At 43.7% G+C, this 15586-nt stretch overlaps 1 protein-coding gene across 2 annotated transcripts in view; it reads right to left on the bottom strand.

The window, feature by feature from the left end:
• The window catches only part of Tango6 (transport and golgi organization 6 homolog), a 168876-nt gene that overhangs the window by 66170 nt on the left and 87120 nt on the right, over positions 1–15586 (bottom strand). For both annotated transcript variants that reach the window (XM_055621412.1, XM_055621413.1), the window contains exon 15: positions 8114–8254. In XM_055621412.1, the coding sequence (XP_055477387.1) occupies positions 8114–8254 (141 nt within the window). The remainder of the gene's footprint in view (positions 1–8113; positions 8255–15586) is intronic.

Genomic DNA, 15586 nt, shown 5'->3' with positions numbered 1-15586 from the left:
CTATTAATCACTGTATTTTCAGGAAAAGTATTTAATGATATAAAAGGTACTCATGAGGGTCTGGAGAGATAGCTCAGTGGTTAGGCTCAGTTCCTAGCACCCACACGGCAGCTCACTGTCAGCAGCTCACATGGCAGCTCACATGTCTGTGACTGCAGTCTCAGGGAATCGATGCCTTCTTCTGAGTTCTGCAGGCTGCGTGCACATACTGCACAGACACATGCAGGCAAGAGTTCCTTCATTTTATTTAACGTCGTGACCTCTAGCTGAACTACAGACTCTCTGTTCCAACTTTCAGCTGCCCACGGATCTACCATTAAGTGGCTACTCCATACATAATTCATTCATTCATTAATTTTAAAAGGTACTCGTGAGCTGGGCATGGTAGTGCACATGTGAGCCTGAGAAGGGGATAGCTAGAGCTCAAGCGTTCAAGGTTAGCCTTGGCAACACGGCAAGACACATTAAAAAGAAAGAGAGAGAGAAAGAAAGCCCTGACAGAATGGAGAAAGAAAAAAAACAGGCTGCAGGGATGACTCAGAAGGTAAAGGCATCTGACGCTAAGCCTGACAATCCCAGGACCTTCATGCTAAAAGAAGAGAACTGCCGCATGCTGACGTCCGACCGACACCCCCCCACATACACATACACACACAGACAAACACGCGCACACACACACACACACACACACACACAGATACACAGAAAGATATACCACAGAGGAAATAAATAAAATTTAAAAAGTACTCATGAGTAATGTTAGATGAAAACAGAAATATATGTATAAATATAATTCTGAGAAAAAAATCATTAAAAGGTAACCTGAAGGTTGATGCCGTAACTCCTGGTATAGCTCATGCATGCAAGAAACGCTAGGTCCAGTCCTTAGCATCTCTCAGGAAAGTAAAATATTAAAACAAAAGTGGTTACTTCTAGTTGGCAAATTACGGATGAGAGGCTTCTTTTTCATACTTTCAAATATTTAAAATGATGTGAAATGACTATGTGCTACTATATAGTTGGGGGATGAGAATGATCTATTTACACATTTTAAAATAAAGTAATACATTAATCTGGGCTTCAGCCTTTACCTTTGACCACACTAGTGTTCCCAAATTATATTAGTATATAGTATATTATATTAGTATATTGTGGAGCTGAGCCACATCCACGCTGACTGGATCACACTTGGCAGGGTGTGTGTGTGTGTGTGTGTGTGTGTGTGTGTGTGTGTGTGCTCACGCACATGTGCGTGTGTGCAGAACAACCTTTTCTCAACCTTTTTCTACTCTTCCTCAGATGCTAGCCATCTTGGTTTTGAGATAGCTTCTCTCATTGGCCTGGTACTTGCCTAGTAGGCTAGAATAACTGCATTTCTATGGGTTTGTTTGCGTGTCTCTGTAGGTATGTGTCTGTGTCTGTGAGTGTTGTTGGGGGAGCATGCATGACATGGTGCCTGTGTTGAGGTTACATGACACCCTTAGGTGTCAGCCCTCATTCTCCATCTTGTGCGAGAGAGGATCTCTTTCTTGTTTGCCACTGAGCAAAACAGGCTGGCCTGTGCGCCTCCCATCTTACTGTTGAAGTTCCAGTATTGCGGACACATTATCACATCTGAATATATGTGGGTTCTGGGAACAAAACTCAGGTCCTCAAACTTGTGTGACAAAAACTTCTAGTCACTGAACCATATCCCTGAATCAAAAAAACAAATTCTAGAGCCAGGTGTGTTGAGTTCACATCTATAATCCCAGTACTTGGGAGAATAAGGAGTTCAAGGCCAGCCTTGGGCACATAGTGAACTTTAGGCCAACTTGGTTACCAGGTTTTGAGATCATATCTCAAAAAAAGAAAATAATAATGGTAAGTTAAAATTCAAAAATTAGTTCTAATCTTTAACTATGGTTTATTGTAGCTGAAATCTGTAATACCCAGCCTGATACCTTATTATTAACACTTCTACATTTTCATCTTAAGTCTCTGCTATGAGGAAAAACAAAAACAAAAACAAAAAAACAACTATGAACTATGATACCAAAGTTATTTTTTCCCAGACTGGCCAGCTTTGCTGAGCTACAAACAAAACAAAGCAAGAAAACAACAACAAAACGAGTCTCTGGTGCACCGGCCATCTTCAACTACATCTCAATAAGAAAAAGGGCAAACTGGACCCACCTTCTGCGTCCTCACAATGCCATGGGCAGGTCTCGCTCTACCTCTCACTACCACCTCAAGCTGAACTATAAGCTCCGTGCTCCAACTTTCAGCTGCCCATAGATCTACCATTAGGTGGCTACTCAATAAACGTATGAGTTTTCTGTGTCTGTCTCTGTCTCTCTCCCTCCCTCTCTCCCTGCCTGCCTCTACCCATAAAATCTTGATATGTAGCCCAGGCTGGCCTAGAATCCTGACCCCTTGCTTCAGGGTCCTCAGTTCTATGATGACAGTCACATTCTTCTCAGTAAATGTCTTTGAACTGAACCATTATGCCCTCATTCCCAAGACAGAGTGGGTGGAAAAAATATTCAAGATAAATTTTAACATTAGAAAAGACAGACAATAAGAAATTTATGGTTTCAAACTGGACAAAAACTAAATTCAGAGAGTGGTTGGATGTCACTACAGGCAAAATCATTTTGTATCAAAGATTTCTTACCCAAGCTTGAAAAGGCATCACATACAAATAAAAAGCAACTTCCAGGGTGAAGAGTGTGACTCAGTGATCACATGTGTGCTTAGCTTGTGTGCGGTCTTGGGTTCAATCCCTAGTGTCAAAACCCAAAACTCAGCCAAATTAACAAAACAATAATAACAACAACAAAAACTCTGTATTTTCACCTATCTCTTAAGATGAGAAATAAATGTTTGCAAGGGACATGAATATAGAAATATCCTCTAAACATTCAGTATTTTTTACTAGTTCAACTTGAGGTCCATTAAAGAGGTAGAAGGGAGCCTCAAAGGCTACAGCATAGATACAGTTACTTTGAAGGTAGCCACGAACTTTAAAGGGAGGTGACAGAAAGCTCTCCTTTCAATGTTCTGAGGAGGGTATAACTCAGTAGCAGGGCCCTTGCCTGTAGCACACAAGGCCATGGGTTTGATGCTCAACAACCCATATCAAAAAGAGTAAGATACTAATATGACTGGTAGAAAACAGATGAAGCTAGCTGTGTAAGAAATTCCCGAATGTAAGAGAATTTGTAGATGTTTTATGGAAAGGGACAAATACATTTTGAAAATATTTTTACAATTATGTTTGTATGTGTGTGAGGATGTGGGGGTGAGTATGTGCATGTAACTGGGGTGCCTGCGGAGGTCAGGGCTGTCGGAGCTCCCTGGAGCTGGACTAGGAACCGAGCACAGGTCCTTGGGGAAAGCAGTACATGCTTTTATCTGCTAAGCCATTTATTTGGAGCCCCAGAGGTGAATAGGTTTTTATGAATGACTAATTAAGTCTAATAGCCTGAAATGCTAGGTTTGAGGCGAGTTGCCATTTCCTTGGGGCACCGGAAAGACTCCCTAGGCTGAGGAACAGACAACTTGGGATACGTCATTCCTACGCAGCTGTGATAACCTGCGGAATGAGCATGGCAGTCTGGCTTTAAGACAGCTGGCTGGCCGTTAGTTTTTGAGGCAAGGTCTCAGGAAGTCCTGGCTGGCCTCACAGTCACTATGTGGAGAATATCCTGGATCTCCGGATCCCCCAGCTCTACCTTTCCAGTGTTAGGATCACAGGCGTGTGTTACCACACCCACTTTAATGTCTTACATTTTCCAAGTTTTTTCTTTTTTTTAAATGAAATAGTACACAATAACCCACAGGTTATTGTCAATATCAACATTGGACCACACAGAGGAAACAGATGGAAAAACATTTGCGGTGATTGGTAACTTAACAATGTGTTAAGATTACATTTCTAAAAGTAAAAAAAAAATTGAATAGTTCCTTTAAAAAGACAGAGTGAGCCAAAACCCTACCACAACCTTCTCTACATCAAAAGGGAGAGATAAAGATATATACATTCATCTTAAATAGTCATGGTCTGGAAGACCTATCCATATAAGAGAGAAGTCATATAGGAAAGATTTATCTACACCAAAACAAAACATTAAAAAAAAAAAAAAAAAAGCCCACAAAACCCTACAACTCTTGTTTCAGAAACAAAACTAAAAGCTTAACAACAGAAGAAGAAAATACCTATAATACAAACATCAGTGATTCAAGATCTTTAAGTGTACAGACTTAAAAAATGAAAATGTAGGGCTGGAGAGATGGCTCAGTGGTTAAGAGCACTGCCTGCTCTTCAAAAGGTCACAGGTTCAATTCCTAGCAGTTCACAACTATCTGTAATTCCAAGGGCTCTGACACCTTCACAGCAATGCATATAAAATAAAGTTAAATAAATAAAAAATATTTTTTAAAAAAGTGCATAGTACTTTTATTTCTTCTTCTTTTGAGGCAGGGTTTCTCTGTGTAGCCCTGGCTGTCCTGGAACTAGCTCTGTAGTTCAGGCTGATCTAGAGCTCACAGAGACCCACCTGCCTAAGATTGCACACTACTCTTCCGGAGTACCTGGGCTCGGCTGACAGCACCCAAATCAGGTGGCTCATAGCCTGTAACTCCAGGCCCGGGGATCCAGTGTCTCTAATCTCCAAAGCACCTACACTCACACATACACAAAATTAAAAATAATCCCTTTAAAAACAGAATCCTCTCTGGATGCGGTGATATGTACTAGGTGATAATCCTAGTACTGGAGAAGCTGAAGCTGGAGGTTTACAAGTCTGAGGCCAGCCTGCTATAAAGCAGGACTCAGTCTAAAAAAAAGTCACATCCATAAAAATCTCACCAATATGACTTCCTAAACAAGAGCTGAACAAGAACAACAACAGACATGCCAAAGTGCACAGAGGAAACACGCTGGAGCCTCAGCTCTACACAAAGAACAGGCGACTAAGTAGTGCTGAGAGTGGGAGAAAGCCCCATCCAGAAGCACACCAATTGCTTTACGAACACCAAATGGTCAACCCTGGGCACATACAAGTATCATTACACACACTGAGAAGGTAATACATGTGTGTGCACCCGAATTTTTATATGTATAAAAATATATGCATGCAATAACAATTAATGAAAAAAAGAGGCCATGAATTTGAAAGGGCAAGGAGAGGTATATGGGGGAAGTTTAGAGATAGTAAAAGGAAGACGGAAATGATGTAATTATAATTTCAAAAAATAAAAAAGTAATAAAAAATTACCCCAAACCAGAAAACAAAACCCAATGTGTCTAGGAAAGATTATCCGTGACTACTACTGAGCTTTTGGCAGCTCACAGGTTTGGAAACACCAGGTCCCACTGGAAAGCTCGACCTTGCTCAGAGTGGGGTGACCTGACACCTGTGTGCCCCTTAATGCACGGACCAGGAAGTAGTGTGTTTACACTTCCAGATGGAACCTAAATTCACAATTGCTTATTAGAAACAGGGAGATTTAATTCCCTTAAAATGAGGTTCAAGAACAATCAGAGTAAACTGAAAATGATAAAATACCTTTAGAAGACTGCTTATCTCTGGGGCAGGTGCAGACCAGAAGGGGCAAAAGGAAGCTTCTGGGGTCTCTGCACGTCTCTGATTTGAGGGGTGGTAAGTACATGGACAGCCACTGAGCTTTGAGACGGTGTCTCACTACGTAGGCCTGGCTAGGCCGGAACTTAATATGTGGACCGTGCTGGCTTTGAAATCACAGAGATCTGCCTGCCTCTGCCACACACCCAGCCCAAGGTTTAAAGACAGAAAAAGAAATGAACTCTTGCTGCTTTCCCACCACCACCTTGTACAGCTGGGGGTTGTGGTGAGGCCAAGGGCAGGTGGTACTGCTCTGCACCCCAGCTCCTTCCCCACAAACTGCTGACCGTGAGGAGGAGTAAGGTCCGGCCAAGGCAACTGGGGTGCACACTGGGCAAGCTTCAAAACACTGCCGTTCACAAGGACCTCCACAACATTAGCAAATAAGAAAACTGCTTATGCTGTACAAATAAGCACTGTTTATATCTTTAAAGGACTCCAAGTCATTTTCCTCGCACCCAGCACACCAGCACAGGTGTGAGAGGCTGAAGATCAGAGCTGCTCAGATTTTGCAATTTTCTGAACTTCACAATATTTGAATATGCACAAGTACAAACAAAAAATTCATTTCTGTTTTGAGTACCATTTGAGTACTTAAAACCTTTTTTTGAATAAAACAAAGTTTTGTGGTATGGAATTTTCCACTTATGATATCATGACAAGTACTCAAAAAGTTTGTATTTTGGACCATTTGGGATTTCAGATTTTCAGATTATGGGTGCTGTCCCATGATGTGAGACAGTTAAAGCCATGACTGCCCAGGAAGAGTAGTGCACACCTTTAACCCCACAACTCTGGGACGTAGAGGCAAATTCTGTGAATTTGAAGCCAGCCTGGTCTACAGAGTGAGTCCAGGACAGCCTGGGTTACATAGAGAGAGTCTCAAAAACAACAACCACAACAACAAACAAAAAACAAACCCACAAACAAACAGCTACGAGTGTGCTTACTGTTGTAAACTGAGAAGAGTGAGCTGCGAGAGCAGGACTGCGGGGATCCATGGGTCCCCTGAAATCAGGGCTGCCTGGGAAACGAGGCTCACCACGAGAGCACCTGAAGAGAGCAGAGCCCCTCCGAACTTAGAGCCTTTATCCTCACCTCTGCCCTACCCCAGGGAATGGCTGTCTGCTCCGCCTGGTCTGCTCTAAGCCCCCTCCCCAGGGTCTCCTTTGTGGTTTTGGGGTTTTTGTCTTGTTTCGTTTATCTTTTTTTTGCAGTATTAAGATTAAACCTAGGCCCTCACACAGTTAAGGCAGGTACTCTACCACTGAGCTATACCCCTATCCCTTCATTTACTTTTTTCTTAATTTTTAATTTTTTAAAATTTCATGTGCATTGGTATGTTGACTGTATGTATATCTGTGTGAGGGTGTCAGATCTCCTGGAACTGGAGTTACAGACAGTTGTGAGCTGCCATGTGGGTTCTGGGAATTGAACCTGAGTCCTCTGAAAGAACAGTGTCCTCAAGCACTGAGACATTTCTCTAGCCCCATCTCTTTTAACTTTTGAGATAAGGTCTCACTAAGTTGCCCAGCTTGTTCCTGAACTCATTCTGTAAACCAGGCAGGCCTTGAACTGTGATCCCCACCTCAGCCTCCTAATTCGCTGGAATTTCAGTCCTGTACCACTAGCTACAATTGCTTCCCTTTAATTTTATTATTCAAAATATGACCTTATATAGTATGAATATCCGATTTGTACATGAGGACACTGAGGCACCAAGAAGTCCCATGATCACTCCTGTAGCCAGAAGCAGCTCAGTGTTTGGACCCATGCAAGCCGCATCTGCAGCCCACGAAAGCAAGCTCAGCCCTCAGCTTCTGGACAGGGTGTCAGATCTTAGCATCACCCCTCAAGGGTGAAGGACCCTACACAGACTGCTGATGGTGTCTGACCCACAGCTTCATGTACATCTTGGGTCTAACACCTTGTTTAGAGGATTGGTTGGGAAATTCGTTGAGACCACACACACGGGCAAACTGGCACAGCAGAGTCCTCTCTAGTTCTACCTTTCCTTGCCCGCTTGAAATTCATCTTTTCACACTTGCTGCTCTCAGGTGTGAAGCCTCTCTTTTCAGGTCCACAGTAAGTCAGGCCCTAAAGCTGGTGCGGTGCAGTGTGCCTACTCTCCCACACTCTAGAGGCTGAGGCAGCAGACTGTGAGGCAGAGGCCTGCCTGGACTGTACAGCGTGTCTCCAGCCAGCCTAGGTTGCATGCCGAGAGCCCACTCCAATCACTCAGACCCCAGGAAAACACGGCTTTGGGCAGGGAAACTACGCAGCTATAAGGAAAGAAACTACCTTCTCAAGGCTATACCTGCTGAATATGTGCTCAGTCCTTCACAGTTCATCACCACCCTGATCTGTCCTCACCTGTAGTGTCACAGCCTTCCAGCACCCAGAGATTTCAAAACCACACTGATCTGTTGCAGAGGAATGGAATGGAAAATAAAAACAAAAGCAGAACAAATGAACAAAAAACTCACCCAATGCTCTGACAACTCGCATCAGGACCTCCCCAACTTTCATTCTGGTCTCTGGAGTATGCTTGTCTTTGCCACTGTCATATCTGGCCAACAGGTCAACCAAGATTTCTTCAGGGTATGCATCTGAGAGAAGGGCAACCCCTGGGGTTCAAAACAAAAAGAATTCATTATTTAAGATGGAAAGGCGAGTGAACCTATCCTGTGATGGGATAAATACAAAGATTTATTTATTTATACATGTATTATTTCTTGTGGGGGGTATGTGTGTAGATCAGAGGACAAGTTATAGGAGCCAGTTTTGTCCTTTCATGGACATGCACCCTGGGTATTGAACTCAGGCCTTCAGGCTTGGTGGCACACGCCTTTACTCTCTGAGCCATCTCACCAGCCTATACAAGGGTACTTTAACCCACCTGTAACTTTGCAGGCCACAGCTACACTCTTGGATAGATGCCCCTTATAAGTGGAAGGTGGTGACTGGGAGCCCAGGTCCCTGAATTTGCTCTCCTAGCCAGGGCTCTAAGGTACTGCCATGGACATTCTGTCATCTATGGGCTATGGATATATGCAGTACAGGCGGGATCACTACAAGTCATGGCTGGAATCTGCACAGCAGCAAGGGACCACTAGGGATTCTCTGGATTTTAAATTCTAGGGTTTGATGACTAGAAATGTTCTGTGGACGTCAGCACAAAGCATAGTAGAGCCTTTGCTATTTGCTCTTCATTATAGTGTGATTTCTTGTGTAAAATATAATCGTGAGAGCAATTTTCCCATTTTCAGAGCCTTCTGGGCATGACAGGTATTAGAGCTCATCTTATGGCTTATTTCCTGAACCCTGTCCCCCATCCATGCCAGGGCCTCCACAGTACCCTATAAGAAGAGTGCTACCTCATCTGGCCCAGCTCCATATTCAACCTCAGCAGGGATGCTGTGAGGGGAGAATGACTTTAGAGAATAAAGCTGTTGGTCTCCAAACTGCAGAAATTTATTGCTCTGGGAGGAAAGGTTATTCCCTTTTATAAAGGAAGGATATGCATTCCTCCTGCCGCCAGGAAAACAAAAACAAAAACAAAAAAAAGCACACATAGAGAAGGAAATGCTTTCGGAGGTCTCCCTGCTTTTAGCTAAACTCTCGGGTCCCCAATGCCAGGTCCATTTTTACTCAGCAACCTTCTAATTGTTCTGCCTGTCTACCCTTCTTCCTACTGAAGAGGGAACAAGTGTTCAAAAATAGATCAGGCCTGGCAGTGATGGCACACACCTTTAATCCCAGAGTTTGGAAGGCAAGGCATGTGATCTCTTTAAAGTTCAAGGCCAGCCTGGTCTACAAGGGAGTTCCTGGACAGCCAAGGCTACACAGAAAAACCCTGTCTCAAACAAACAAATAAACAAACCCAACAAATCAAGCTTCTTCATTCTTTTGCCCCAACCCCTCAATGGTTTCTCTTTTCCCCTGAAGAAGCAGTAGCTTCATCCCTTTCACTGTCTACTCTCCCTCTTGCCCCACCCCCTTCTCCATAATAGAAGAACCAGGAGCCATCTTTGCTAACTTGTTCTGAACAATTAATTCTGCCCATCTGCGTTGTTTTTTGTTATTTTTAATTTTTAGTATAGCACTCTGCTTCTGGACCTGTGTCTGGGCCTCACTTCCTGTGTCACAGCAGGACCTTCTCTGAGAAGAGTGCTGGCTTGCTCCCCAATGCTCAGCTCATACCCTGTTTTAAAATAGAAAGGAGCAGTCTCCTTCTACTATCACTTGATCCTTCTCACCTGCTTTATTTTCTTCTTAGCACACAGCGCTGCTGGTTAGCTCACATGTTCCCCTAAGGATTGTTTGTTTTTCTCCTTGAGACGCACACTGCAGAGTCAGGGATTTTGTTTTCCTTCCTGCTATATCCCCACTGCCTAGAAAGGGGCCAGCACACAGTAGGTATTCTGCAGCTAGGTATTACTTGCTCAATAAGTCAATGGATGAATGAGTTAAAAAGTCTGGAAAGCCAGATGTGGTTTACCCAGTCTCAGAAGGACACAGGTTTGAGGCCAGTCTGAGTTACATACAGGAGATTCCATAGCAGCCTGAGCTACAGAGTGCAACTGTTTCAAAAGCTGTACAGGAAAGAGGAGAAAGAGGAGGAGGAGGAGGAGAAAGAAGAGGAAGAGAAGGTGGTGGTAGCAGCAGCCACAATGGCTCAAAAATAATCATAATATAAAATCCAGAAATTTACAGAGAGGATAGGGAAGGAGTAACAGTAACACTTGAAGATCTATAATTACTTTCATTTAGGTTTGTCACTCTTTTGTTTAACCTGATCATCTTCAGGAATGCCTACATACGGTTTTCTATAGAAGAGACTGTGATTGCACTCTCATTTACATATCCATCCACTGCTTTCACTCTGCACCTGCTGAGGGCTGCACCTGTCTACCCACCCTCCTTTCTAGCTTCCCCATCATCCCTATTTCCAAGGAGCCTGGGAAGCCTCTGCCTGTGGGCTCAAACGACACTAAGCAGAGCTTCTGCTCATGTGGCGTTTCAGGCTGTGACAGAAAGACAAGTGTAGGTCACTCTACTGTGTAAACTGACGGAGAGTCTTTGGGAGTTCCAAGTAAAATCAGGGAATATTCTAGCATAGGAAATAAGTCCGTGGCTTAAGGAAGGGGTAAATGTTTACTAAGAAAGACAAAGGAAACAGCTTCTAGATTCTGAAAAAATCTCAAAGAAAAGTGAATTGCGAAGTGGCAGCTGCAAGCCCAGCCAGCTGGGTATTTATTGCTGATGGACTTCAAGCCTTCACTGAGCTGCTTCACACTCAAAGACCCAGTGGATTTGCAGCCTTTTAGGATTAAAGGAGTAACTTTGTAGTGAACAGTGGGGGAAATGGGCTTGCTGAATAAATGTGGTGGCACACCCCTATAATGCCAGCACTCGAGGAGGCAGAGGCAAGTTAGCCTCTGAACTCGAGGCTAACCTGGTCTACAAAGCAAGTCCAGGGCAGTCAAGGCTACCCAGAAAAACCCTGTCTCAAATAAACAAACAAACAAAATCAACCAAAACTGAAACCATCTTTTCCTAATGTCTCTCCTGCTACTGTTTATTTCTATTTTCTCTCTCTAGTCTTTAGCAGAAACAGTTATTTACTTCTTCAGACATAGTATCCTATCCAGACAAGCTCAGACATGTGGCTGTGCACACCATCTACTCCCTCCTGATCCCACTAGGGTCCTTTGGGAATCAGTGTGATCCCACCCTAGGGTCCTTTGGGGATCAGTCAGTGGTCCCCACTCCCCAGTCTCTGTCCCAGTGCTATTTGAGTATGCTGACAACCCACTTGACCTCCCTCTGGCTGGAACTCATACCCCAGGTTGGCAAGTTACAACACTCTGCCCCATCCCCACCACAATGACGGGTTTAGGAATGGATAAGGAAGCCAGAACCCAGAACCCAGGTTGGAATTCCAAGAAAAGGTAGCTAACTCCCCACCCCCATTTATTTAAATTAGTGTCCTGGAGTTCCCAGTGGACACTGGAATATAAAACCCACCCAGCAAGACACCAATGAAGCAAGCTAGGGAGGAGGGAAAGGAAAGAGCCTTGATTGATCCTCTGAGCCTCCAGGTCTAACTGTGCTCCTACTCACCAGATATTTGGATACATAACCTAATAAACAATATCTTATACTTGTGTTCATTTCTTTCTTTTCTTTCTCTCTCTTTCTTTTTTCTTTCCTTTCTCTCTCCTTCCTTCCTTCCTTCCTTCCTTCCTTCCTTCCTTCCTTCCTTCCTTCCTTCCTTCCTTCCTTCCCTTCCCTTCCCTTCCCTTCCTTCCCTTCCTTCCCTTCCTTTCCTTCCTTTCCTTCCTTTCCTTCTTTCTGTTTTTGAGACAGGGTTTCTCTGTTTAGTATTAGCTGTCCTGGAATTTACTCTGTAGACCAGGTTGGCCTTGAACTCACAGAGATCCAACTTGCCTCTGTCTCCCAAGTGCTGGGATTAAAGAAGCGTGCTGCCACCATCCAGACTCTCTCTCTCTCCTTCCTTCCCCAATTCTTCAACCAATGAATTCTAACCTCCTGTGCTGCCTAGTTTTATGTCAACCTGAGACAGGCTAGAGTTATTTGAGGGAACCTCAACTGAGAAAACTACCTCCATGAGATCCCACTGTAAGACATGTTCTTAATTAGTGATCAGTGAAGAAGGACCCAGTCCATTGTAGGTGATGTGATCCTTCAACTGGCAGTCTTGGGTTCTCTAAGAAAGGAAGCTGAGCAAGCCACGAGGAGCAAGACAGTAAGTAGCACCCCTCCGTGGCACCAGCTTCTGTCTCTAGGTTTTTGCCCTGTTGGAGTTCCTGCCCTGACTTCCTTCAATGATAAACAGTGACGTGGAAACAGAAGCCAAATCAACCCTTTCCTCCTCAGGTTGCTTTGGTCATGTGTTTGTCACAGCAATAGAAACCCTAACTAGGACACCCCCTTTTAGAATTTTTTTCTTTCTCTTCCTGTAATGCTGAAGTTGAAGCTCCAACAGGCAGAATTAGGTATCCCTACTCTTCCACCAAAAGGGCACTAAGAGCTAAGCATAGCCTCACTTCACCTGCCAAGTTTCTCTTCCTGCTAGAGCACTCCACAGACAACTCTGAGAGCCCCCTGCCTGCCTCTGGAAGGTTTCTCTCTAGAATGCAGCTGAGACCTCAGAGTTTATCTGGGGTAGAGAGAAGTGCCAGCCTTATTCACCAGGTAGTGAAAAGAACCACCTATAAAGGTGAGCACCATGATAGTGCAAAGGATGACATTGTCTTCATTTATTTACTTGTTGATTTTTATTACCTGTAAGCTGTCCTAACTTGTCCTGCTGGGGTTATGTTATAGCCTACACATGGCCTTTGGTCCCTCCCACTTGGTAATTCCCTTTATAATTTGAAAATGGGGTAACTTCTGGGTCAGCACAGGCTTTGGGAAACATGACATACCAATCCCTCTGGCAGTAGGATCCACAACACCCATCAGGTGCCTTCTGCTCTTACTACAGATGACCGCAGCCAGGGTGCTATGGAGCAGGTAAGGTACACAGAGTAAAGGTGAAGCCAAACCTCAAGGAAAGGCTCATGGGACCATTCTGCTCCAAGCTGGGGCACAAAACAGAACAAGGTACAGGTGAGCTGGCTCAACAGGGAAGCTCTTCCTGAAAGCCCATCTTGTAAAATAACCAACACTGCAGAGTAACTGTTTCCCACAATCAGAGACTTAGATTACAAAGAAGTCTATTTGATTGAAGCAGTGACCTCCAGATGATCCCTTAGCACGCTGCCGAGTGATTTGTAGAGACTTTCAGCAGGAAAGAGTGAGTGTAGGGCAAGGCTGGCTTCGTGTTATTGAAAAGATGGATAGCTCTGAATGGTGGTGCTGACTGGCTCAATCCCCAGAGCCTGCTAAACCATCTCAACTTCAAAACTAATCTGCCTCCCTTTTCCTGGGCAGAAAACAACCACCCAAAGTACTTGCTCAATCTGAGAAACTACCTACCCACTCAAACTCCTCAGGCACTTCTGCAAAACAAACAAACAAACAAAAAAACAAACAAAAAAACTGGAAGAAGCATACAAACCACACAGATTGTATGGCACCGTTTACATGGGCTACTCATATGGGGCCAATCTATATACAGAGAAAGTAGATGTAGTGGCGACCTAAGAGTGTGAGAGTTGGATATGAGTGAGAAGCGACTAGTGCTGGGTACAGTCTTTCTGGAGGGACTGAAAACATTCTAAAACTGACTCTCCAAATGGTACACATCCTATGACTATAAGAAAAACTACTCAATTGTACACTTTAAAAAACTGTTGTTTGGGGCTGGAGAGATAAGTCAGTGGTTAAGTATACACTGCTCTTGTAGAGGACCTGAGTTCAATTCCAAGCACCCTCCAATTCCAGGGACTCTAATGCCTTTGGCTTCTGAGGGTACCGGCAGTCACTCACTCACACTCACACACTAAAAACACACACACACTTTAATCTTTGGGAAAAAACAAAACAAAACCTGGGTATGGTGACAAATGCCTTAAATCTCAGCACTTGGTGGTAAGGAAAAAAACTGTTGCTACTATTGTTTTAAGGAAAAGTCTTACAATTTAGTCCATGCAACTGAACTTCTGGTCCTCCTGCCTCAGCCTCCCAAATGATGGATTATAACCCTACACTACCACACTTGGATTTCTTTCTTTCTTTTAACAAATCTTTTGTTTATTTACTTTTTATTACTTTAAGTCCGGGAAGGGTACATCATTGAATTCAGTGTTCAATGGCCTTTGCAGGAAGGTTGCGTTGGAATTTGGCACGAACCATGCCACTGGGCCCAAGAGACTTCTCCCCAGATCGCTGTGGTTGTTTGCTTTGCCTGCAGGAGTCACTGTGTTGTTTTTTGCTTTATACTCATAAGCCCATCTCTGCTTAAGTAGACTTCCATTTCATCTTGGGCATAAACACCTTCATTTTTAAGAAGAGCTGTGTGCTGTCTTTGGTTCTGGAGACCTTGCTTGTAGCCAGCACAAACGGCCTTGCACCACGGCCTTCCAGACACACCTGCGGCTTAGTCGTCCTGTTGTCAGCAGGGCTCCACAGGCACCATGATGGTGGAAAGAGCCACACCTGGATTTCTTGAATTGTGCAGAACGTTTTTTCTAGTGCTGCGGACTGACCCCAGGGCCATTCACTCCATCTCTAGCTTAAATTGTACACGTCACATGGATGAACCCTATGATAAGTGAATATAATATCTCAAAGTTACTATCTACATGTATTGAAACATCACATGGTACACCATGAACATGTAAAATTTAAAACTTCTCATTACATTTGTTTATGTATGTGTGTGTGCATGTGCCAAGGTGTATATGTGGAGGTCAGAGGACAACTTGTAGGAGCTGGTTCTCTGCTTCTACCATGTTGGTCCCAGCGATTAAACTCAGGTCATTGAGGTTGGCAACAGCTGCCTTTACCCTTTACCACTGAACTATCTTGTTCCCACTTTTTCTTTTCTCTCCCTCCCTTTCTCTCTTTCTCTCTCTCATCTCAGGCAGGTACAGCAAGGTCTGCACAGAGAAACCCTGTTTTGAAAAAACAAAAAAGAGAGACAAGGAGGAGATGACAGGATCCCATTATGTAGCCCTGGTGGCCTATAGACCATGTAGACCAGATTGGTCTACAGATTCAGCAACCTCTCCCTCTCAAGTGCTGGGATTAAAAGCATGTACAGCCACACCTAGCCCACTTTATAATTTTATGTATTACTTTTCTTTTCTTCCTTCCTTTTTTTTCTTTTTTGAGAGTTTCTCATGTAGCCCAAGCTGGCCTTAAACTTACTATATAGCTGAGGATGACCCTGAACTTCTCATTTTCTTTCTTCTATTTCCCAAGTGCCCAATAAATCTAAACAGAAATCTAAAAAGAAAATATTTCATATCTTTTTAGGCTTTTAG

Source organism: Psammomys obesus, unplaced genomic scaffold (assembly GCF_907164565.1).
Source record: "Psammomys obesus unplaced genomic scaffold, mPsaObe1.curated_primary_1811, whole genome shotgun sequence".
NCBI classification, from domain to species: Eukaryota; Metazoa; Chordata; class Mammalia; order Rodentia; family Muridae; genus Psammomys; species Psammomys obesus.
Note: the sequence above shows the minus strand (reverse complement) of the source record. Positions and strands in the feature narration are given on the sequence as shown.